The sequence below is a fragment of the Urocitellus parryii genome, chromosome 1, assembly GCF_045843805.1.
Source record: "Urocitellus parryii isolate mUroPar1 chromosome 1, mUroPar1.hap1, whole genome shotgun sequence".
Taxonomy (NCBI): domain Eukaryota; kingdom Metazoa; phylum Chordata; class Mammalia; order Rodentia; family Sciuridae; genus Urocitellus; species Urocitellus parryii.
The window spans coordinates 9,749,309-9,775,314 of record NC_135531.1 but is presented as its reverse complement, the minus strand read 5'-3'; the positions used below and the strand labels follow the sequence as shown (position 1 = coordinate 9,775,314).

Sequence of the window (26,006 nt, the reverse complement as noted above, 5' to 3'; positions counted from 1 at the left end):
TAAATTAAAGAATGTCCTGCCTTTTTCACTAGTAGCATACATACTAAGCCTCTGCAGTCTTTCAACCCATCTGTTTTCATGCCATTTCTCTTTTCCCTGATCAGAGTGGCATTATTTTAAAATAAAGCCAGAAAGTGAAGGTATTGATCAGATTATGTTATGTTCATGTACAAATATGATGCAGTGAATTCACTATTCTAATGTCTAATTTTCATGCACCAACTAAAATAAATAAGCAAAATAGCAAAGCCATTTACCAGAGTTGGGACAAAACAATCAATGAGGTGATTGCAGTGATCAGAGAGCAGACTGCAGGTGGAGTGCCCTCCATCAAACTCAGGTGGAAGTCCTCAGCTTGCAGGTGTGAGTCCTCTTGGAGGAAAAGAAACCTGAGCCGTGGGAGCCACAGAAGGCATTCAGCAAGCAACGGTTCAGAGGTTCCCGCCCACCGTCTGGTAGATGCAGAGTGAAGAGCCGGATGCTCAAGTTCATGCTGCGTGCCTCTCTTGATCATCTCGTACAAAGCTGCTCATTCTGGAAACACAATCATTCTTTGCCCCTCCATGGTCTTTTTCTTGAGTCTGGTGGACCCTTAATTAACCAAGAAGATTTTGCATTGTTCCTCAGTTGACGCAGAATATTTGGAATAAAAGAGTAGAAAGTCTCCAGGTGCCATTCTGTGTTCATGGGCCCCCTTTCGGGGTTAATGACTTCCTTATGTGGTCTTAGTGCAGTCCACAGGAGTTACATTGGGCCTTTGATGGATCGCTGCAGGGCAAAGGCTGATCAGCAAGTCTGGTTCCCTAGGTCCCTCGGGTTCTGGGTTTCTCTCCATCAGCCTTTGCAGCTCTGAGGTGGAGAAGAAAGGTGTGGGGTCTCGGAACATGACAGCTGATGGTGGGTGGGGATTTCTCAGGAAGCAGAGGTGCCTTGGGGTGAGCTGGGCGCCTGCACTGGGTTCCTGCCTGGCCTGATGAGCCCAGGATGCGTTTCTGTGATGGACTCATCATCATCTCATTCAAAGCTGCTCATTCTGCAATCAGGAAGCTCCTGAACGTGGGGATCCTTATTCCTCCATTCTTAACAGAGTTCTTGTTCTGAACCAACTGGAGTCTCTGGAAATACCAATTTAAAAGTTTTCCTGCAGTAGAAGAGCCACGGGGAGGACAGCCCTGCCCAGGTTGCATGCTCAGTCTGCCTGTTCTTGCCTGGGAAAGCTTTAAGCAAAGAAGCAACATTTAATAATAATGTGTGCAAACAAGTTGACAGCCCTCAACCCTGGGCTGTCAGGACACTGTGTTTCTCTGTGTCATAAATTCATTTTTCAGTTGTTCAGTCTGCTAAGTGAAAGGACAGATGTGCCAGGAGTTCAGATTAACCCCACATCCTGCATTATTGTTCCATAGAGGTACAGACACATCATTATTCCCCATTAACAGGCTCTAAACCAGCAAGGAAGATGTGCTATGGATGCACTGATGGGAGTTAATAAATCCCTACAACTAATTACTTTTCTCTTAAGGTAACTTGTTACCAGAAAGTAGCTGTGTTTGCACACAGATTTTTATGTGAGAATGGCCGTACCCAGGAACAGGCAAGCTGATTCATCATCCCCCATAATTCTCCATAATAGTCCTATCTGGACTTTCATGTCCAGAGCATTGTTCTTCCTGGGGCTGCATTTAGCCTGACCTTAATTGGGACCTGCAATGTAATTGCTAATTGCAGGCTAATTTATATAAACAAACAAGGATTCTGCCAAGTGAGTGTTGTCACCAGGTCTGGAATTTAATGCTCTTGTACCTCTCTTTTGTGCACAGGTTTGGGTCAGGCGGTGGGAGCAAATGAAGCTTACTGCAAAACATAATTATTTCAAATCAGAACAAAAAGCATGTCCTTTGAAGGCCTGCCAGGAGGCGTGGTGTGGCCTGTCACATTAAGTGAGTGTTCAGGCTTTCTGGAGGAGACGGACTTAGTCCTTTGCTCAGAATCCGGCTGGGCCTGAAGGGCAGTCTTTCCCCTCAACGTGTGTGAAGGCAGTGCTGATAAGCTTCTTTCTAGAAGAGAAAGGAACTTTACTGATTTCTCCTCTCCAGGCAGCACTGTCATCCTGGCTAGCAAACATGATTAAATGTCATTTGTCCTTGACCCCTGTCACTCCTAAGCAGCTGAAATAGATTAAGAGGCTGGCACTTCCTAAATCAGATGGCGCGGAATGTCCTCAGCTGGACCTGCGGTAATAGGCTTACAAAGAACCGATGCCGGAGTTTATTAGGACTTTCCTGGGCTTATTCCTATTTGAGGGGAGATTATTGAGACAGATTATCCTCTTGTTTCCTCTCAAGCACCAGCCAGGATGCTCTGCAGGCTGAGATCCTCCCACGCGGGTCCCAAAGATACAAAAACTGAGAATGACGGACGGTGCCAGAGTGTCCAGATGGCCGCTGTGGACAGGGATGCTGGTGGAGAAAAGGGTCCCTTATGTCTCGCCTCTCAGGCTTCCTCTCTCTCTTTAGAAACTTACTGAGCTATGAAGACTTTATGTAGAAGAAGTCAAAGGCCAAGGAGCCCAGTGAACCCTGGAGATCAGATGATCCTGGCCTGTGGGCAAATCTGACTAACAGCAACAAGGCCACTCTCTGCCTAGTGGACGCCTGTTTGGGTTCTGTCACAAACCCCTCCCCTTAGCAGTTTCTCCCCTTCATATTATTTTTTCATTAAAAATAAAAAATTTAGATGAAATTCACACAACATAAAACTAACCATTTTGAAGTGAACAAATCAAAGAAATGTAGCACATTAAAAGGTAGTACAAACCACCTTTATCTGATTCCAAAAGATATGCATCACCCCAAAGAAACCCCCAGAGCTACTAAGTAGTTACTGCCATATCCTTTCCCCTAGACCCTGGCAATTACCAATGCGTGCACTATCTCTATGAAACTACGTGTTTTGCATATTTCATATGAATAGAATCACATCATATAGGGCCTTTGACTGGCTTTTTTCAGGTATAATAATGTATTCAAGATTCATCCCTATTGTAGTATGCTTCAGTACCTCAGTCTTTTTTATGGCTGAATAATAGGCCATTGTGTGGATGTACCACATTTTATGTATCTGCTCATTCATTGATGGACATGGGCCTGTGTCTACTCTTTGGCCACTGTGAATAGTGTATTATTGACATGCATCTAGGTATTTGTCTTCAATTTGTCTGGGTACTTAATGAGGATCAGAGTTGCTGGATCATACATAACTCTATGAATAGCATCACAAGTAACCACCAAACAATTTTCCACAGCTCTTCTGTATAGTCTCTGGTGTGGCCACCTCCATTATGTCTTTGAGTTGAGACTCTTCTTTTTCACTCATCATCTTCATTTTCATTTATCTTCATACAGAGAAGGGTTTTGTCCTATTTAGTGGATTATTGGGGCAATGGCCTTGATATCACTCTCCCTGAATCCATGTTTGCAATAGTGGCCCATCACCTCTGCTCTATGCAGTGAGATCTTGTTTTTTTTTCTATTTTTTAAATTTGTTCCTATTAGTTATACGTGACAGTAGAATGCACTTTGACCCATCATACATAAATGGAATATAACTTCTCATTCTTCTGGTTTTACATGATCGTGGACTCACATCAGTTGTGTAATCATACTACAGAGGGTAATGACGTCCAATTCATTCTACTATTCTTCCTAACTCCATGTCCCTCCCTTTCCTTCTCTCCCCTCTATCTAATCCAAAGTACCTCTTTTTTCCCTAGCTCCCCCACTTATTGTGAATTAACATCCACATATCAGAGGAAAACATTCAGCCTTTTATGGGGGACTGAGCAGGTTTTTTGGGGACTGGCTTATTTTGCCTAGCATGATAATTTACTAGCTCCATCCATTTACAGAAAATGCCATCATTTTATTATTCTTTAAGGTTGAGTAATACTCCATTGTGTGTATATATATAGCACATTTTCTTTACCCATTCATCTGTTGAAAGATGCCTAAGTTGGTTCCATAGTTTAGCTATTGTGAGTTGAGCTGCTATTAACATCGATGTGGCTGTGTCACTGTAGTATGCTGATTTTAAGTCCTTTGGTTATAAACCGAGGAGTGGGATAACTGGGTCAAATGGCGGTTCCATTCCAAGTTTCCTGAGGAATCTCCATCAGTGAGATCATTTCAGCTCAGGATGCCCACACGACTCCCACCAGGCCGAGAACTTTATTCCCACCTCTTTACCTTTATATCAGCTTAAAAGATCCCTCTTCAGAGATTCTTTCCTTGCCAGTTTGCCCCCATGTAAATCAGAGCTGCCTTGAGGCATTTCCAAGGCACCCTGGGCTTCTGCTCAGTCCTTGTCATGATTTGGAATGTCGTCCTTGCCTGTGGGCTAGTGTTGGAACCGGGTGCTCCAGCAGCTGCCGTCTCAAGCATGAGAGACTCACATCTTTATTACTGTAGAATCCCTTTCACTGGAACAATGTCTGGCACCTTGTAGACCCCTGGTAAGTAGCTGCTAAATAAATGAGCGAGTGATGAATGAGGGAATGGCCCTTCCCTCACTGCTGTGCTGTCTGAGACCCATCCAGTGCTCATTGTCACCAAGGCAAGGGACCTTTCCACTCTGCTGGTTCCCATGGGATCAATGGCAGAGATGAAGCCACGGCATGGCCGCCCCTTTCCATGTGAGACTTATCCCTTGGTTAGAGCCACACGCCTACTCGTTTTCCAGCGTGGATAATATGTGACGTTTCTGCCAAGTGAAAACAGCTTCTCAATTATTTTTGTCAAACAGAAGACTGTCTTTTCTCTTGGAAAGCTGTCACTGGCTGGTTGAGTACATTTTGTCCCTGCAGTTTGCACAGTTGCTCCTGGTTCATAGGATCCTGGATTCCTCATCTGCCTCATTTGGAGGAAGCTGTTGGACTGTCACCTTAACAGTACTGTTTAAAAATCCATAAATAATATCACTAGAGTGCTTTATAGGAGTAAAAACCCTCTTTAACAATTCTGATCATTCCTTTATCCTTGGGACAGCCTTACCAATGATATGTTTCCCTCCAACTTTAAATAAGGAAAAAACTTACCTGGTTGGCCATTTACCCTGGCACTTTTGGTGGAAAACCATGGACCAGGCTTCCTACCTTGGCTTCTGACTCTGGACAGAAAGCTTTCCTCATAGTGTTTTCCTGGGTGTCAGCCTGTCCTTGCTCATCACTGTGGTCAGCCACCTCGACCCCCAGGCTTTAAGTACAACAGCTATAACCATCTCATGTTCTTCTTCTTGGCCAAGTGCTACTCTACAGTTGCATAAAATGGATGATCACTCTTCCTCTGCACAAGCAGATATTGAATTTCTAGTATGTGCCCAGGATTTTGCTAAGTTCAGTAGAAACAAAGATAAGACATGCTATTTATGACCTAAAAGAATTGAGGGGAACTTGACCCATGGTGCATAATGAGTGCACCAAGAGCCATTAAAAAACACCATGGAGAACTGGGAGGACCCCAGTGCCTTCTCCTGCAGGACTCGAAGAGGACCCCTCAGTGATGGTCCTGCTGAGGGGGGTGGGCAGGTTGCGGGGCGGAGGAGAGCAGGCCAGGCTGAAGGATCCAGGGGCAGGAGGGGCACAGTGCCTGTGTGCATGTTTGGGGGCCAGCAAGTGGCTCTGTGTGGCCCGCCAGGGAGAGGTTGACAAGGAGGGGCCTGAGAGGGGACAGGTTAGTGGGAGTTGAGGTGGGTTAGGAAGGAGGGTCAAGTTTCTGTGGAACCATGGAAGCTCTGCTGGCAGGAAGTGCCTCTTGTGCTCTAGAAATGTGCAGTGCTCACAGGGGGGAGGAGGAGGTCGGGGAGGAGGAGGAGGTGGGTAGCATGGGGCAGGAGGGACCTAGGACAGCACTGGCCCCTTTGCTGATCCTGGACTGTGTTCTAGAAGCTGCAGAAAGAGCATCAATCAGTGACATTATCTTTGAGATGCACATGATGTTGATATGAGATGAAATCCGCATCCATTCCCGACCTGACTGCAGATCCTCTGCTGGGTAACCTGGGGTCACTGAGGCAGCAGCTCTGTGTCTCAGTGTCTCTGTCTGTAAATGGGAATGGGCCTGTCATGCAGGGCTGGATTGAGGATAAAGCAAGGCTGAATGAGCTATGCCAGGTTAGAGCCCATCTTTACTTAAAATGGTGATATGTTCATTATGGATTGTTTTTGGCATCAATTTTGATGAAAAGTTATTTCCTTCAAATGTTATTTATTGCAACCATGTGATCACACGCAACACTACAGAACTATATAAAATGGTTAAGAAGGTTGTTTTGTATCTGTTTTACCCAAATTTCATGTACCTTAAAATAATTAATGAATTTTTTTTTTTAGTGCCCTCTCAGCATTCCGAGCTGTAAACAGACAGTTGAGTTTCCATCTGTTTTCTGTATCATATTTTTCAGTGAGTCCTGAACTTGGCAGAAGAAAGGGTTTTGATTATTGGGTTGCCAAGTCAATAATTGAGCCTGAGTGATAATAATGTGTGACAACACATGTGCTGGAATGAGCAGAAGTGAAGGAGGAAATAGGAGGGAGGAGGAATAGAGTCTGTTAGTTCAGACTTTCTCTCCAGCCTGATCCAAACAGCCCACTTAACAGATCCAGAAACTGAGGAGGATCAGAGAGTCTCAATGTATTGTGCAAAGCCAGGCAGATAAAAAGAGTTGAAATGCCACACCAGAGTTCTCTGCTGCCCCAGGAATGCCTTAGGGATTAGAAAATATTTCCATTATTTATAAACAAATGATGCCATTGATATGCATAAGCTCCTATGGGAGAAGATCAGGACCTGACAAGGATGTATCCTGATGGGCTCCTCGTGCTCCCCATACCCTCTTCCTGGGTCTTCCAGAATGCCGACTGCCTTCAACTGCAGGCTTTTTTGCTTGAAATTTCTATAACATGCTTATAGGATAGATAGGAGTGTTATCTTGGTCTGTTTCTGATTTCCCTGTGGAATAGAGGTAAAGAAGGAGCAGGCACCAGGAGAATGTGCTCCTGCTGGCTTCCCTTTTTATCTCCCTTCTGTAGCCAAAGTCCATTAATATTGGCATCACTTAGTCCTTCTTTCTCCTTTTCATTTTATCAAGTTACCATCGATTTTACAGGCAAAGAAATCATAAGCCGCTGTGCATATTCATTCACAGACCAACACTGGCTGTGGATGAAGAAAGGCACCGTGGAGGGCAGCCTGCTGCCAGGCTGGGCTCTGGAGTGCAGGCACAGCTGGCCTCGGGCACCTATTGGTTTCTCTTGACCATCAGTCAGAGGTGTCCTTCACGTTGCCATCTTTCATGGCTACCCATTCTTCCTTCACCCTGTGTTCTTGTATAGTCAAATGCAAGCCGTTCAAGTCAGTCTTTATTAGATCTTCATCTGCTCTGAGGATAATTAAGCTTCCCTAAAGGATATTTTTACTGAAGTTGACTTCCAAAGATTAGAGCCCCTACCTTCTAGCTTTAGCCCTTTTATTCACCAAAAACTCTCAAGAGGGAACTCTGAGCACTCAGGAACGAGGTACAGTTAATCATATTAACATGCAATTATTGTTAATTACTCTGACCTTTTCTACTATTATATCCACCAACACTTCAAAAAATGAATAATTGTATTGCTTGTATGTGCTTTTAAAGCAACCAAACAATATGAAAGTCATCAAATAAGCCTGCCTTCCTTCCCAAACTTTCTTAACCCAGAAGTAAACCAGTTAACTTTTTATGTGTACATTCCAGAAAATGTACATGTTTGTGGTTTGGGGCTTTTTGTTTTGAGGGTTTTGTTTGTTTGCTTGTTTGTTTATTTTGGTAAATCCAATATGCATCAACTTAACTCTATGTAAATACTCTCCCCAGCACTAGGTACAGGCAGATTATCCTATACACTGCATGAACTTTGGACAGGGTCTCTGTTTCCATCTCCTTTTCCCATTGTTTACCCCCAGGAGCATCAGTAATTCTTCTGTAGCTGGGAATGAATGGGCTGTCCTCCTGTCCTTCTCCAGATGAGTGCATCATCATAGGAACTTTGAAGTACTGACAAACATAGACACAGGTGTCCCTCCATACTTAGTTCTTGGGAATCATTAGTAGATTCACAAGAAAGCTGGAACTTTAATTTATTAGCCCATATAATGAATGAAAACAACTTCAGTGCGTTGTTTGCAAACAATTATTAGAATAAAGGTTTAGAATGTCGTGAGACTCACACCAACCTCCACGTTCTCAGGCCTCACTAATAACATCAGGATGCAGGTAGTCTCGAGGAGCAAGGAGGCAGTGAGAGGCTTGCTCTGACATTGAACCTCCCAGGTTCCCCTACTGTGTCAGGACTTGCACTGACCCGGTTAAACATGTGACCTTGAAGAATGGAGGGCATTCCACCACTGACACAGTGGAGCCTGTGCCAGCAGGGAACCACCCCACCAAAGACTTTTTTCATGAATCCCAGCAACCTGCAAATATGTTGCCTTGCCTGACAAAAGCAATTTTGAAGATGTGAGCAAGAATAAGGGACCTTGAGATGGGAGACTGTCACAAAAATTTGGCATGGGCCCAATCTAAGCATGTGCATGAGACCCCAGAACCTGAGAACTTTCTCTGGTTGGAGTCGGAGAAATCTTAAGAATTAAAGCTTGGACATACCATGGCTGGCTTTGAAGGTAGAGAAAGTCAGACGCATGCCAAGGAATACAGGCAGCCCATAGAAATTGGGAAAGTCCTCAGCTGACAGCCAGGAAAGAATTGGGTATTTCAGTCCTATGACCACCAAGAACTGAATTTTCTCAATATGCTGAATACTCAAGGAAATGCATTATCCCCTAGAGGTGGGAAAGTATCTGTCCTACTGACACCTTGACCTTAGCCCTGGAGACCCATGATGGGCTTCTTTTAGTCAGCTCTTTACTACTGTGATTAAAAACCCAACCACAACAATTGTAGAGAAGGAAGAGTTTATTTGGGGGCTCACAGTTTCAGACGTCTCAGTCCATTGATAGCCAGCTCTGTTCCTTGGGGCTCTAGGTGAGGCAGAACATCATGGTGGAAGAGTATAGTGGAGGGAAGCAGCTCACATGACTATCAGGAAGCAGAGAGAGAGAGACTCCACTTGCTGGATACAAAACATATACCCCCAAAGGCACGCCCCCAGTGCCCACCTCCTCCAGCCATACCCTGCCTGCCCTCAGTTACCACTCAGTCAATCCCATTAGGGGATTAATGCACTGATTGTGTTAAGGCTCTCACACCCAATCATTTCTCCTCTGAACTTTCTTGCATTGCCTCACACATGAGTTTTGGGGGCACACCTCACATCTAAACCATAACATGTAACCTGGTGAACTTGTGTTGTTTTAAGCTGCAAGATCAGAAGTAATTTGATTATTGTGGCAAGAGATGGTTCTTTTGGTTATTAAATAGCTTCCGTTTCATATCTGGATAGACAGCTAACTTTGGTGGTATGTTCCATAGGTCGTCATGGATATTGAGACCGTTCCCAATAAATCATTTCCACATGTAGATAAGGACTTCCTTGCTAGCAAACATCATCATTGTGTTTGCTAAGGGTCTGTCTTTAACATGCCTGACTCATCACCACCCCCTGCTTCCCTTTTCAAAAGCATTCTTCCTCCTGTGCCAAAGTCAGAGGGCATCCCAGACCCACTGTTCGCTTGTCTTTTCCTGATTTATTTCTCAAGTGTTTATCTACAACTATGTGGAAATAATAAACCAAGGCTTGGAGAGCTACCTTGTTAAGTTTATCAGGATTAATCTTGTTCTTGCACATGGAACGACACCAAGCAAGGAAATACAAGGCAAGTCCTGAACATCTTGGGGGCCTGTATGCTATTTATAGTGTTTTCCAAATCATAACTTCCTTTAGACTATGATGCAACTGCTTGGCTAAGCTGGAATGAAGAAAAAAAAAAGAGTTGTGTATTTTTATACCAAAGTATAAAAAATTTTCTAAAGTTGATAAAGTTTCTGACTTTAGAGCAACATTTCATCAATAAAATGGAGACAATGTCTGTTAGTAAGTAGAAATGGAACAGTGGACGGATTAATCCCTCACAGCTTCTCTGTCCTTCATCCCTCCTGACAAATCTAGGGTAAGTTGAGTATTCCTGAGGTTTGATTACGGATACAGTCTTGGCAGTTCAACAGCTATTCATCAAGCTCCACACCAGGTACTGAGCTAGATGCTCATGACCTGGTGAAGAAGAAAGGCCCGTTCTCCATTCTTATGCATCTGCAGGGAGGAGCAGTGGTGGGGTGGGGTTGTGAGAGGGAGCCTTGAGTGAGCGGATGAGTCTTGGTGAGGACTTTGGCTCTGAGTGAAATGGAACATCATGGGGAGGACTCGAGCGCCAGTGAACGTTTTGGAGAATCACTATACCCGCTGTGTGGTGCCTCCTGGGGATTGAGGGAAGAGGCCAGAGGCATAGGACAGGAGATTGTGGTTCAAAGACAAGGCAGGGTCCTGGGGGACTCTGGAAGTGCTTTGGAGTTGGAGCCGACTGGATTTACTGACTGACTGGATGCGAGTGTGTGGGAAAGGGGGGAGTCGAGGGGTGCCACACCCAGGCCTACCTAGCAGGTGAAGTCGGGTTTTGGTACACGACCACGTAACCATTAAGGAAACCCCAAGTCGGCCTCCAGTTGGCACCGCCCCACTTCATCCCCATTTCACTTTCACCTGTCTTCCCCCCATTAATTTTTTCATTTACTCCTCTTGAGCATCACTTGATCACTGTAGTCATGAATATAATTTGCACTGGTTAATTTTACTCTTCTTGATCTTTCCCTGTTCATCACCACTTTAATTCAAAGTCTCCATGGCAAGGGAAACTCAGAATTTAAAAGAAAACTAACAAAAAGGCTGACTGGCTTCGTGCCCAGTGCTATAACAAAATATGTTAGTCTGGGTCATGTATAAGCAAGAGAAATTTTGCTCAGTTCTAGAGAGGAAGTCCAAGGTCAAGGTGCTGGCAGACTCAGTGTCTGGTGGGTGCTCACTCCTTGATTCAAAAATGAGGCCTTTAGCTGGATGCAATGACACATGCCTACCTGGATGCAGAGCCACGTCCCAGTGGTTCAGGAGGCTGAGGCAGGAGGATCATAAGTTCAAAGTCAGCCTCAGCAACAGCGATGAGCTAAGCAACTCAGTGAGACCCTGTCTCTAAATAAAATACAAAATAGTGCTGGGGATGTGGCTCAGTGGTCCAGTACTCCTGAGTTCAATCCCTGGTAACTTCCCCACCCCCACCAAAAAATGGGGACTTTATGTACCCTCACATAACAGAAAGGGCAAACAAACTCCTTCAGCCTCTTTTACAAGGGCACTGATCAACTGCATTAATGAGGGCTCCCTCAACCTCATCACCTCTCTAAAGCTCTCATCTCTGAATACCATGACCTTGGGGGTTAATTTTCAACACATGTATTTTGGGAGACAGAGAATTCAGAACTTAGCATTGGCTCATGCTGACTCCCCCCATGATCCATATTAGATGGAGGATGGGTTACAGTTGTGGCTTAATCTTGCCACACAGTAAGAGACCAGTGCAGATGGGGAGTGTTAACCATGGCCACACTGTCCTTGAGATGTGTCCATGTGCAGAACCATTGTTCTAAGACTGCTGCAATTCTAGATTTCTTCCATTGTAGTAACCTAGCACTACATATTTTATTTTTAACATTCTATATAAATATTCCATGATAAGTATTTGTAATTAAAACTGAAATAATGCAGTGTGTTTCTTGGAAAATTTTAACAAATTATTGGATTAAGTGAAATCATTTGATCACTAGGTCTACGATTCTAATAGCTAGTATGTTTGCATGACATATAAGAATCCTCTCCCTGCATTCCTTCTTATGCAAAAATTAAATCTACTCTATCTCCTCAGAAGTTTTTCTGTTTTTAACTATTTTATTTAACACATCTCTAAGACCTTTCCATGTACATATAACAGATTGGTCATAAGGGGAATAAAATGAGCCTTAGAAAAAAATCCTGGTTCCTAGCTTTTGCTTTCCAGATTCTTCCTATGGGGCATGGATGGCCTGGTGGTTTCTCATGAAGTCATTCTATGTACCTTGTGCTAAAGTTCTCAGATCGTTGCTATTTACCTAGAGCAGCAGACCTGAAGGACGAATGTGGCCTGGGCAGTCGGTGGAGGGCAAAAGTCCTCCCTTTTGTTTTTCCATTGTCTTCAGGATGGCCACCACACTGCTTAAGGATGCAGCTTTTCAATAAAATCTTAACGCTTTCTCAAAACAAAAAAGAGTGGCTGGTGGGATAACAGATTAGAAGCCCTTCAACTGCAGCACGTACTTCTTGCTGAGAGGACAGGGAGTGCGACGCGACTCTTCACGGCCACCTTGTGACCTGTTTTTAATGGTGCTCTGTGGCTCCTCAGTGTCTTTGCAGTTTGACCTTTTTATGCAGCTTTATAATTCTTGGGTTTTTGAAGCATTGCTCCCTGTGCTTCTAGAGCAGTAAAAGGAAATTGTACACCCAGTGGTGCCATTACCCTGCACTAGTTCTGAGTGCAAGCCATCTGGTGGCAGTAAACCAGGAAGAGTCACTCTGGGGTGTAACCTAGGGTTGGGGGAGGAGCTTGTTTAGATTACCATCCTGCAACAGGAGGCTTCACCATGTCTGCATGCATCTTGTTACATGGAGCATCTAAAATGCCCTCCTACGAAGACGTAAAGTTTGTATGAAATTTTTGGAATACTTTATCAGAAATGTTAAAACCAAGACAACAGATACACAAATATTTGGTGGTTTGTTGTTGTTGTTCTTACATGAATGCAGTAGTTGTCTATGGCTGCTGTGATAAATGACTACAATATTAATGACTTAGAACAATGCAAGTTCATTACCTCAGAGTTCTGCACACCAGATGTCCATGGGGGCTTGGCTGGATTCTGTGCTGAAATCAAGACGTTGGTCATCAAGTTCTGTTTGGGAAAATCCTACTTTCAGTCTCATTCAGGTTACTGGCCAAATTCAGTGCCATACAGTTTAGAGTCAGGGCCCCATTTCCTTGGGGGCTGTTGGAGGGAGTCGTTCTAGGTTACAGAGGCCACCAAGTTCCCTGGTCATGACCCCCTTCCTTCATCTGCAAAGTCTGAGTGAGGGTCCTTCCTTTCATTGCTCCTCCTCCTCAGTCTGAATATTCTGCCGTCCACTTTTTCGTATAAAGGTTGAGTGATAATACATTAAGACTAGTGGCATAATCCAAGATTATTTCCCTACCTTAAGATTAATTCCATCTGTAAATCTCCTTCCCAGCAGTTCCTAGGTTCATATTTGATTCCACCAGGTGGCTGGAATTTTGGAGGGACAGCTTTAGAGATCTCCCCACCACAATGAAGAACAAAAGTGCAGACAAACCGTGCAGGTGTTGTAGCAGCCTTGATTTTTAGATGAAGGAGCTCTGTGCTGCGGAGTTTCCTTTCCAACACTATTCCTAAGTAGCAACTCAGTCCATGAACTTGAAAGTCCTTATTGGTGCTCCTCTTTATAGAAGCCAGCTCCTGCTTGCTTTTTATAAGGCTTTCAGAAATTTCTTCCCAAAATTTAAACATATATCTCCATAACCAAGACTAAATATATATTCTTCTCCCTTTATGGGTAAAAAAAAAAAAAGGCCAAGTAATCTTAGTTTCATTGAGTTTTTTGTGTATTTTTCTCTTGCATAAAGTAGAAATGTAATCTTATTATTTTTCTTCCTTTCTTCCATCCCCCACCATCTCTACACTAGATATTTTTTCTTCTCGAAGAGTGGACTACAGACATTAGCCATGTTTTTTTTTTTAACTAATCTAATCTAACATATCATTTTTTAACTAATCACTAGCCCAAACTTCCATTTGTTTCTAGTGTCATGTTCACCTAGCTAGAACCACACCATCATCTCTGGCCAAGCTACTTAAGTCAGCATTTTCTAGCATTGCATGTTCTGTAGATCAAGTAAAAGACCACCAAGCAAGTTTTCAGAACTTCTGAGTTCATGAGGTAGGAAGTCACAGAGATGGGTAATTTTCTTAGCAATTAAAGGAAAACTGGTTTTATTTTTAATCACTTTCTCTCAATTTGGACACAGGACTTAAGCTGTTTTGATCCAAGAACTGCTTTTATTAGCATTTTAAGCAGTGTTTCCCCCTAGGGAATAGATATAGGAAGATCGACTTAGTCGGTTGGGCAGCCATTACAGTATGGTAGTCGAGGGACTTATAAAACACAGTAGTTTGCTTCTCACCACTCTGAGATCAGAGACGCAGTGTAATTGTGTTCTTATGAGAGTTCTTCACCAGGTTGCAGACAGTTGACTTCCCCTGGGATCTCTCTCTCTCTCTCTCTCTTTTTTGTTTTTTAATTTTTCTTTTGGTACTGAGGATTGAACCCAGGGACACTTTGTCACTAAGCTACATCCCCAGCCATTTTTATTTTTCATTTTGAGACAGGTTCTTGCTAAGTTGCTGAAGCTGGTCTCAAAATTGCAGTCCTCCTGCCTTAGCCTCCTGAGTCACTGGACTGATAGGTATGCAACTGAGATTTCTTTCTTAAGGGCACTAATACCGTTCATGAAGGCCTCACTTTTTTCTTAATTGATTTGATTTTCCTTTGGTTCTTTCTAGTTATACTTAACAAGAGGATTGCTTTTGACATAATTTTAAAAGCATGGAATATAATTTGCTCTAATTCATCCCCAGTACTTCTGTTTTTCCTCCTTCTCTCTTTTCTCCTATTCCCTTCCCTTTACTGACTTTTCTGCTGTTTACTTATAGTTTTCTTTCATTAGTATGACCTAATCAACTCCCAAAGGCTCCTCCTGTTCCTAATACCATCACTTTGAGAGGATTTCAACATGAGAATTTGTTACAGAGGACAAAAACATTCAGTCCATCACAAAGACCAGAGCTACAGAGAGAGATGGACACCCACAGCCACTGTCCTGGAGCCCCTGAGCAGCTGGGGCCTTCTCTTCCCCATTCCCTATCATGTGTAGCTGCTGCCAATTCTTCCACCGCACCGGGCTGGGCAAGGCACTGAACAGTTTAGGGAGCTGCTGAGGACAGCAGTTCAACCTTGAATTCCCAGACTACAGTGGTCCTTGGGAGGGTTGGGTGTGGAAGAAGAGGAGGAGGCGCAGACCACTGGCACATCTTTGCCTCTGAATATACCTTCAGCTCTCCGATGGTGGTTGTTGGTGCTTCATAAGCTATCAGTGAGTGATCAGAGCAATCATAAAAACAAGAAGAGGCCTTGAGGAAAGCCTACCAGCTAGATAAGTGAGCTTTAAACATCACATGGATTCTCAGCTTTAATCAGTCTTTGAAGTACGCATTGTTAAATTTTCCTACAGGTAAATAAATTGAAAGATTACATGATTGCATATGGGGAATTAGGTGAGGAATCGAAATGAAAGTTGGAAAGTTTGTTTTAATATTTGCTATTAATAATCCAGAACATAATGCCAAATCTTGAATGTCTTCAAACCCACAATCTGACTTTAAAAGGGAGGTAGCCAATTACCGATAATCCCTTATTAGTCAGTTGTGTTCTTCCACTTCTTAGAAAATGGAGAACTTGAAATGGAAAGAATTGGGTCACATTGTTATTGCTCATGATTTGCTGAGGATACAATGCTTGTTTTCCTGGAAACCACCTGCTTGGTGAAGTGAATATTGCATTCTATTTTGCAATATTTCTTAGCATATTAATATATTATGTACCCAGTGAATGAATGAATGAATATATATGTGTGTGTGTATGTATGTTTATATACATATATATATAAATATATATATATACATATATTTTATATATATAAAATTCGGATTAGCAGAGAAGAAAGAAAACTCTTGCTTTATCTATTTTTTAATTTTATTTGCTTCTGGCCCAGGACATTTTCTTTTTGCATTTGTGACTGGGCCATGTCAGGTAAAACACTGAGCAACTTGCGGCAGTGGCAGTGGTGGGTGGTCTTGACAGGAAGATGCTATGCTGGATCCAAGGATGAGGGTGAGGGCCTTCCAAGGTGAGATGGGATTCTGAGATTCTGAGCCCACCACAAATAGGGAAGAGGAGAACTTTGGGGGCATTAGTGGAGAACAGGGTAGGTGGGCATTCACCCAGGAGTTGAACTACAGGGTACCACTTCCAGCTTCAGAACTGGTCACAAAACCAAACAAAGCCTAATGAGTACAGCTCCCACCACAAGTGAGGAAACAACAGCGATGGCCAGCGTGTGCGTGTTGGTGGAGCACAAAGGACCACATGCACAATTAGGTTTGCAGCTAATGGTTTTAGCCACAGAGCATTTGCTCTTTTATCCCCCCTCTGATTTTCTTGTAATTTAGCCCAACGGGAAACTTCTAGCAGACGTTTCATAGAGCAGTTCACTCTGTGGTGACCATCAATTTTAATTGGAGTCATGTAGCTAAACCCTAGGTAGCACTTGACAGGGAGAGGGTGTCTTTTAAGTCAGGTATCTCTGGTTCCGCTCCGGGCTTCTGTGGAACAATGTTCCCTCATGCATGGCTGACTCCAGAAGGCATGGACCCAGGCTGTTTTTAAGAGGGCAGTGTTTGATAGTCAATGAAGGAGGAGCTCACCTGTCTCTTTCTGATGGTTTACATTTATGAGGGGACTTCGGGAGTGTGGGACGAATACAGCAACTACCGCCCTGAGTGCAGAATGGCAGTGGGGTTCGCCACCAGCCGCAATCAGTAGCTGGGGTTTGGCCACTGAAGCATTCTGTCCCTGAAGCTCAACAGTAATCACTAAGACATCATCATTCTTATTTATAAAGAAATTGCCTTCCTTGGGAGAAGACAGTAAGGTGCATTGTAATCCAAACAGCAAGACTGTGCTAATCGTTTTTTAAAAAAATTAGGGAACTTCTTTCCCTGGAAATTGTTCTGACTTGACTGTGATGAGGTGCCAGCTGTGTACACGAATGTGGAGAGAGGTCAAGACTGTTCAGGGACATTCAGCTTCCCAGTGAAAGTCTGCAGAGGTGCAGCTGATCCTAAAAACGGTTAATAGCCCCTGGCACTTTCGGTGGGCATTCCTCAGTGTTCTGGTCATTCACTAAAAATAATGAGGCCGCCCTGCCTTGGCCACTGGAGCAGGGCTAGGGTGCTGCCATTTCTCTCCCCAGGCATGGCAGGCTCGTTTCTGTGCAGACACAGACGCAGGCTGCACTTCTTGTTCATGGAAGCTGTGGACACAGGTTTTCAAGGGCCTCTTCTGGCAGAAATAAAAGATATCAAGCAAACAGAAGGGCATTCTGGGACAGGCTGATGCCCACAAATTTGGTGGCATCCTTTGGGGTAATGAGATCAAGGAGGGGAAAAAATAAAATGGTGTATTTTGGCCTCAGGCAGTACATTCCACATTGTATCAGTGTGTCTAATGCAGAGAGCCTCCTCCACATGCTTTGGGATACATCCAGGTCTAGCCTTTCCTGGCATCATGGAGGGCAGATGACTTATGCCACTGCCTACCCCCCCACACACACATGCCCCTAGGAAGAATTTTGATACTTATCTATGTGGCATTTGGGTACAACTCTTTGACCATCTAGAAATGCCTTCTTAACTTGCATTCATCTCATAGTGCCTGTGGGTCAGGAATCTAGGCACTAACCTGCTTCCCCAGTTGATATCAAGGTGTTGATAAGGATGAGTTCCCTGCCAATGGTTCCAGAGAAGAATCTGCTTCTGATGGCTGCTTACTTCCAGTGTTGGCAGAATCCAATTCCTTGTAGCCACAGGACCGAGGTCTCTGTTTCCTTGCTGGCTGTCCACTCCACTGGCCTGACCTCCAACCTGCTTCTCTTCCTTCCTTGCATGAAGCCTTCTCTATGTCAGAACCAGAATATAGAATCGAATTCTCATTCTTGGGGTCCCTGTGACTCCAGCCAAAGAAAGCAGAGAATGCTTTCTGCCTTTAAGGTTCATGTGATTAGAGCCCAAGGACACACCTAGGACAGCCTCCCTGTTTAAGGTCCAAAACCTTAATTCCATCTGTGGAGTCCCTTTTTCCATATAAGGCCACCTAGTCACAGATTCCAAAGATTAAGGCATAGACATCTTTGAGAGGCCAGTATTTGACCACCTTTCTGGCCCTCAAAGATACATTCATCCCACATACTTTTATCTCATCCCCAGCTCTCTAAAAATTTATCCCATTACAGCATTTGATTCAAAGTCCTAAATCTCTTCACCTCCAAACTCCAAATCTGATTCATCTAAATCAGGTGTGGACAAGCAATCCACTAAGCAAAGTTCACATCTATGTGAGACCAGTAAAAATGAAGGAGCAGTCATCTATTTCCAACACAGGGTGGATGGGACAGAGGTGTGACAACAGTTAGAGACATTAGAGGTCAAAAAGGGAGGAAGTAGAAAGAAAAGTGGAGTCATGGCCCAAAGCAGCCTGGAAATCCAGCCCAGCAAACTCCACTGAGCTTCAAGGCCAAGGACTTACCCTTTGTCATTCTCAGCTCTACCCTCTGCATAAGATGTCAGAGAAAGGTGGCCTTGGAACCGCCATTTGAATGACTTGGATTCACCAAGCAGGTCGGGGAGACTTGCTTCTGTCTCCTTTGCGTATCGTTATAGCATCATAAACCTTCACTTGCCTATTGCTGCGGAGCCCCGTGGGGCAGCAGAGCCTCTGGTGATCCTTTCCCAGCACTCACAGCCGCCTACCTATGCCATCTAGTACCTAGAGATGTTAGGAGGGACACAGCACAGGTAACGGGGCTTGGTGAAGGGCACTGACAAGATTACTCCAGTGAACCAGGAGCTAGCCATGATGTCACGACACAGTGGGCTGGCTGGCTCAGGACACCAGTAAAATGGAGAGGTCTTGTGCCAGAACTGGCATTAGATGCAGAATTCTACCTCTTCCTGCCGGGTCCTCTCTTCTATCAAAGGCTTTAGTGGTCTGCTGACCCCACCTCTGAGCAGATGTGCTGATTGGTGTGCACACACAGTTTACCTGGACTGCTCCTGAGCCCATGTCTGTGATTTTATCCCACTCTTAAAAATAATTTCCACTGAATTCACATGAGATGCTCCCTTGCTGGAAACACATTTAATGCCTTCTGTGTCCTTATTTCTTAATCACAAACTCACAATTTTCTGCTATAAATGTTAAGGAAAATTACCAATGTCCAATTTTATAGAATTACAATTTAAGGGAAGATTCTACTGAATGAGGTAAGTGATAACCCATCCATCCATTTCAGCCTATGCTCGTTTTCTTTTGAACATCGAAGAGTCATGTTCAAAGGAGATTGGTTCCCATTCCTTCATATTGCTGGTTGCTGCTTGCAAAATATTTAGTCACATTACACACACACACACACACACACACACACACACACACACATACACACACAATGTTTACCTGGCTAGTTTGTGACCTTCTAAAGGTCAAAGACTAGGTATTATATTGTCTTTTTATCACAAGATAGCATTGGGTATAGAAAAAGCATGTATCTACTTTTGTTAACTTGAATGGATTCATTTCTGCAAATTCTTTCTTCCTAAAACAGGTCCACAGCATCCATCTGACAAAACCATAACTGTGAACTTTAGCTCAACATTGTTAAGTATAGGAAAAAAGTTAGACTTAACCTGAGTGTCCATTTAGGTGCAAAAAGTCTAAAAAATGTGAATCATGATCTGTTTATACATGGGACACCAGAAGTCATTTGATGACTAAGCTAGATCTGTAGGTACCATCATAAAAAGAGACAATGATACATTTTCTAAGGATAAATGCAAGTTTCCTGAGGAAACAGGATGGTTAAAAAACAAAATCATACCTGCCCAGATCATTTATCAGGAGTAGAAAATAATCTTGGATGATAAACACCAATGGTCACAGTGATTTCCTTGGGGAGCTCAAGGTCTGTGCTCTCATAGCTCTGCAAGAGAGCTCACAGCATACATTCAACTGAGTGGCCAGACTGTGAAAGGTGCACCTGCTGCAAGTGGCACAGGTGTCTGGTGCTGCTGGATGCCTTGTGCCTATGAGCCACATCATTCTCTGTACTATTTAAATCAGATGGAATACACAGTACTCCACAGACTATGCTGTGGAGCTTACAGCACACTGAATGGGCCTTCCATTTCCCATAAAAAGTGCTTCTGGTGCAGATGGCCAACATGTGGGAGATCAAGCCAGAGAGAAAACCAAAAGATGGGATTTGAGGGACCAAATCTATTTGGTTCCCTTCCTACTTCCTTATCGTTTTAAACCTCCATCATGGATTTTGTATTTGGAATTACTGAGGCTGTGACCTTCTTTCTGCACTGGTTCCTTACGGTGGGTGGAAAGTACATCATTCTTCTTCATGTACCTGGTAATGAACAGCAAAAGCTGAGTGCCGTAGTTGAAAGAGTAGTAGATCTTGTGTTTAGGAGGAAAAGGGAAAAAAGGAAAACCTCATTGCCTGCAAGAAAAGCCCAAAGTTTCACCTAATGTGCTTTTTACCAATTCTGTAATAGTTGGATAAAAGTAGAAACTTATGTCCAATGGCTTGTATGAAACCATTACCCACAGAAGAGACAAGCACAAACTTGTATCCATTTGATAATATATCTTGTCTCCTGTCACTTGCAGACAATAGGCATATGGGTGGGTGGGTGTAGGTGTCTTGGTCCTTTTACCTTGTCTAGTGAGACTATATTAATCTTTCTTGTGTCTCAACATCATGTACATTTTAATTAAAAACGTTTTAAATTTGGGAGCAGACTGGACTAGAATCAAATAGAAACTAGAATATGCTAGAATTAATGTTGACAGCATCTAATGCTGATGAACTGTTCATTCCTGTTATTTCCTGCTCATTTTTTGATTACCAGTGAAATTAGTGCTGATCACAATTAAGTCTATTTTGGTCCGGAGGCTGCCTCCCCATCATGACGATGTTCAAAGGAAAGACACCTCATCCCTCCAGGAGGTGTATTCAGGGTACTTCAGACTGGGGTGTACATGAGCTGAGGTGCTTTCAGGTCCGAATTCCACAGTTTCTTCATTTGGAAAAACCACCCTCCCAGACCCAAGGTCACTCATTGCCATGGAGGTCTGATAGGGAATTCTGACAAACTTATTCTTCTGATATCTTCAAAGCTCAACCTGGAGAGAATCATTTCAAGGATGAATGGTCTAAACTTGACTTTTATAAGGGCCATTCTTCTAGTTTAAAATAATACTATTGTGCCTCCTGCCACATTTCCCATAGCAGTAAGTGAGTTCCTCCTCTCTCCCCACCCCCACTAGGGACATTGCCAGAAACATGTTGGTTGACCCACAGTGCAATTTATAAAATTTTGCATTAAAATGCTGTCAATATTTGATTAGTTGTATTGCCTAAGAAACTGAAATTTTTGTTCATAAGATCAGCAAATGCCAAAAATCCTAATTTAAATTAAATAACATTTTCTAGGGATACACTAAAATGCTGATAAACCCTTTTTAATATTTCCTGTGATACTTTTTAGATATCAAAGAAAGCATTATATTCATTAGCATTTTAGCATTAGGCCTATTTCATTTTCTTTTTATCCTAAAAAAAAAAAAAAAAAAAAAAAAAAAAAACATGAACAAACAAAATCTGGTCCATCCATATTCTCCATTAAGGCTGAAGCTGTTGACTTCTCCTTTCCTCATGTTTCATTTCAGTGTCTCCATAAGTAGCTGCAGGACCTTGGACAACCTCTTTAAGGCTCAGCTTCCTCACCTGCCAAGTAGAATAGGTGCAACCGCAAAAGATATTTGATAACAAAATGAGGAAGTGCCTGTGTTGATGACCATGCTGGTGTGGAGAGTCCTACCATTTCCACTCCTCCAGACTGCCCAAGTTCAGAGGTGTTGGGAATCCTCCCCGTGGCCTCCTAGCAGGCAGCAAAGAGGACCACCTTTCTCCAGCCAAACTCACCCCACAGGGCTAGGGCCTCACACTCAGCTTCTGCATCACCATGGAGATGCACCTTATCTGACTCCAACCCAGGCTTTCTGAGCCAAACCCAGGTGGAATCCAGCACCCTATATTTTATCTGCCCTCCAGGTTGTTCTGAGGTTCCCAAAGTTTGAGAACCATTGCCCTACCTAGTTAGTTCTCTGTCCTTCTCTCTAAATTCTTCCAATCCCTTTGTGCCCTCCATTAGCTCATCTCCCCCAACATCCCCTCTGAGTGGTCCAGAGTCCCTGCAGAAATTTTCCCCTGGAGCCAAATCCTAACCATGGTCTGTGTGCTTCCTAGCTGGGTTCCTGCCCAACAGGCCCCTTCTCTGGACTTTAGCTCAGGCCCTGCAGGAGAGGAAAGCATTTGGAGTAACTCTTCCCCTAAGAACTGTCATGGACATCCCAAAGACTAAATTGTCCAGAATTTACTCTGTGTCCTTAGAGTAAATTCCTAGAAGTCTACTTCTGGCTGGGCCAGGGTAGGTATATTTTTGAGGCAGGCCAATTTAGATCTCTAAGATATTTCAATAAGTCAGAAGCTCTGTCTTTGGAATTGCTTCAGACTTCTCAAAGAAGAAGAATCCTTTGAATCAAAAGACTTCTGATTCCCTTGTTGATTATAAATGACATGACCCCTGGGACTTTCTGAAAGTCCCCCATTCTCAGCAGTCACAAGAGTGACAGATCAATCATGCTAGGAAGTCCGCATGCTCTGTTTTCCAAGTTGCAGCAAGGGATCTCTGTTTTACTCAATTCCAGGAACTGTTGTTGAAGCCAATCCCACTCATTAAAGCTATATTCTTTTTTGAAAATAACCTTATTTTATTTGTTTATGTTTTCATGCAGTGCTGAGAACCGAACCCAGTGCCTCATGGCTAGGCAAGAGCTCTACCATGAGCCACAACCCCAGGCTTAAAGCTATATTCTTGATTAACATTCTACCAAGAAAAAAAAAAAGTTTTCTTTAAAACTGGAGGTGGTGGCCTGGAAGGATGCTCTCTCAGTGACCACAGTGAAGGTCACTGATGACTGACACTTCCCTCTGCTTTGCAGGAATGTAAGTTCAGCCGGAGAGGAGGCCCGCCGGAGGATGCGGGAGTGTGACGGGCTCACAGATGCCTTGCTTTACGTGGTCCAGTCTGCACTGGGGAGCAGCGAGATCGATAGCAAGGTTTGTAGTGTCTGCACGGACTGAGCATCTCAGAGCACACAGATACCATGGGGCCCCACGATGGAGGACAACACAGAGAGCTGTCGTGGTATTTCACACATGCATCCTGAGCTCTCTCAGCTTCTCTGTGTGACTCCAACTCTGTCCAGGCAGGCAGGCCTCTCCTCGTGGTCTTAGAACTAGCCTTCCAACCTTAGATCAGCAATGCGTGACAATCCAGGTTAACGTTAAACTCCCCAAGATTGGAATAATCTTGTATTCTCATATTATCTTTTTAATAACTGCTAATTGTACTAAATGCCATTTTAAAATGCCTTCAAAATCAGAGAGACTGTCAAAAAGCTAAAGGAAGCTGCCAGTGCCTTAAGTTATTAATATGTACTCACTGCTGTAGTTCACAAGCCAAGATGGTAATGGGTGAACCTTTCCAGGGTCTGAGTTATTTTGTTTTCTCTTAACTAGATGAGTTTCCATTCACACTAATATAAATTCGCAAAGTAATTTCATAATATCTTCATATAAACACAGCTTCTACCTATACTTCAAATTAGTGCATGGATACGTGTGATACCTTAATGAGGGCTCTGAGGAGCTGTTCCTATTAACAGTTGGGGCCTTCTGTCTCCTCATTGTAAGGGGCTGTAACCAGGATCAGGCAGCATTCCTGCCTTCACCCACTGGATTCCAGTAGCATCTCCCAACCCACCCACCCCAATACTAACAAACCAACAGGTCCCCGCCCGTGGCCATGCCTTCTATGCAGAGCCAAATCCACCCTGGTTGCAAACCCCTGTCTGATCCCATGGTCCCCAACCCCGACTCTTCATCAGAGTTGCCTTTGGGGCACTAATGAATATGTCTCCCCGACCCCATTGTTGTTCCTAACCTGACTGCCCAGCTCTGGTTGCAAGTGCTGATACCTTTAAAAATGAATCTGATGTGCATCTTGGATGAAGGGCCTGCCTTAGTAGGTGGAGCTCTGAATGGGACAGTTGCAGTCTGCTTTGATAATATAATTGTAAAATCAAACAAAAAATAAATAGGAGTGATTCTATTCCCTTAGGAGTGACTTTAATTCCCTTAGTTGTTAATCAGCTTTGAGAGTAAGTTCACATTAAACTTCTCAGCCTTGGCCACTCATTACAAAAACCAAGAAGTTTAGAGAATTACCAGTGGCTCAGCCTGGCTCCTCAAAGACTGGGGCCCTGGGTGTCTCCTGGGACTCCAGCTCTTTGAGTCACAAGTGCTGCTTGTCATCTCATCCTTGCCACCCCCAGGCCTGCATCCACTCATTGGCCATGAGCTATTAATTTCTAAGACAGAACATAATGTAGCAATGTTCCTCTTTTGTAAACACCCTTAATGACCATTTTAGACCTTTTAGCATCATTGACAGGAAAATTAAATCCCTGGAAAAGTGACCAGTTGAGATGCCCTGAGAATTTACAGAGGCCTGTTAGCATAATAGACTCCTGATTTTTAAAAGAGCTACTGAAAGTGATTTCCTGAAGCAGCGATGCTAAGCATCTTGATGTTTGCCGTTGTGAAAGACTGAGGCGAGGGGAGACAAAGCCTCTTACCATGATGCATACGAAGGACTTAAATGACGTCTGGACTGCAGGTGAAGCTGAAGTGAAAGTCAGTGGCCTTGTGCCTCAGCCACGTTCCCCTGCACCATTTCTGAGCTCAGGCAGTCTCAGCAGTGTGGCTTGAGAGCCAGTGTGCTCCAAGGCACAACTATCTCTCATCTGATGCCTCAGTCTTCAAACTTCTCATATTCCTGGGAGACCTTGGAGGTCATCCATTGGATATCCACATTTCCCCCAAAAGGAAAGTTGAAATAATCTGGAGTCTTCAAGTCTGGAGTCAGAAGACCCTGAAATCCCTGATGTGTAGGAAGAGCACTGAGGGCCATCCAGGCGGCGCCAGTGGACAGTACCATCTCCAGCTCCAGCCAGCTGGAGGACCATGCCCAAGTGACCTCAGCTTTGTGACAGGGAGGATAATCATAGCTGCATGCCAAGGCTGTTGCAAATGTGATAAATCACTCAGCGGTGCTTTGCAGGCTGCATGCTAAGATGGAGTTTTAACATGTTATTATTGTACCACAATTTTCCACTCAGTGCTCTGCTCGGCCACTCTGAGCTTTCACAATGACAAGTTCAAGGAGGTAAAAATGAGCACACGTTCCCTTTAAGGCCAGAGAAGTTAATGAATACAGAGCCTGGATTCTATGCAAGCTCTCAGCTCTGTTGTTATAATGGGGACAGTTTGTTGAATGGGTAGCATATGGTAGAGCACTCTACAGACGACTTCCATATTAGCCCTTTCTAATAGAAAATAAGGAGTCACGATGACCCTGGTGGCCAAAAGAAACTGCTAAAAGTGCTGTGGACAGCAATGCATGTCACAAGCAAAGCCACCAGCTGCCACAGTCCTTCTGGTGGCAGTCGGGTCTTTTTCTTTTCTTCCTCCACCCCCTCCCCCATCTTTTCAGAGAAAAGCTCTTGATTGGTAACCTACCTAAACCACACCAGACTGCCTCACTCCCGGGATCTTGATGAGAGCCATGAGTTCAATTCCTGGCCCCTCTCGCCTCCCACCCCCACCCACCTCTTTCCTCTGTCCCTCCAACTTCTCCCTGAATCGTCTCCCCACAGCAGGTAGATTATAAAACACTTCTCAAGACAGAGATTTAGTCCCCAGGAGTCTTCTGTTAAACAGAGGAATGGCGCAGCCCCTGGGGAAGAGGAACAGCAGGAGGAGAGAGAAGTTTATTCTCCC

The 26,006-nt window shown here is 43.8% G+C and overlaps 1 protein-coding gene across 2 annotated transcripts in view; it reads left to right on the top strand.

Annotated features, from left to right (window-relative positions):
* The window catches only part of Ctnnd2 (catenin delta 2), a 706,435-nt gene that overhangs the window by 548,931 nt on the left and 131,498 nt on the right, over positions 1-26,006 (top strand). For both annotated transcript variants that reach the window (XM_077795427.1, XM_077795424.1), the window contains exon 12: positions 23,105-23,222. In XM_077795427.1, the coding sequence (XP_077651553.1) occupies positions 23,105-23,222 (118 nt within the window). The remainder of the gene's footprint in view (positions 1-23,104; positions 23,223-26,006) is intronic.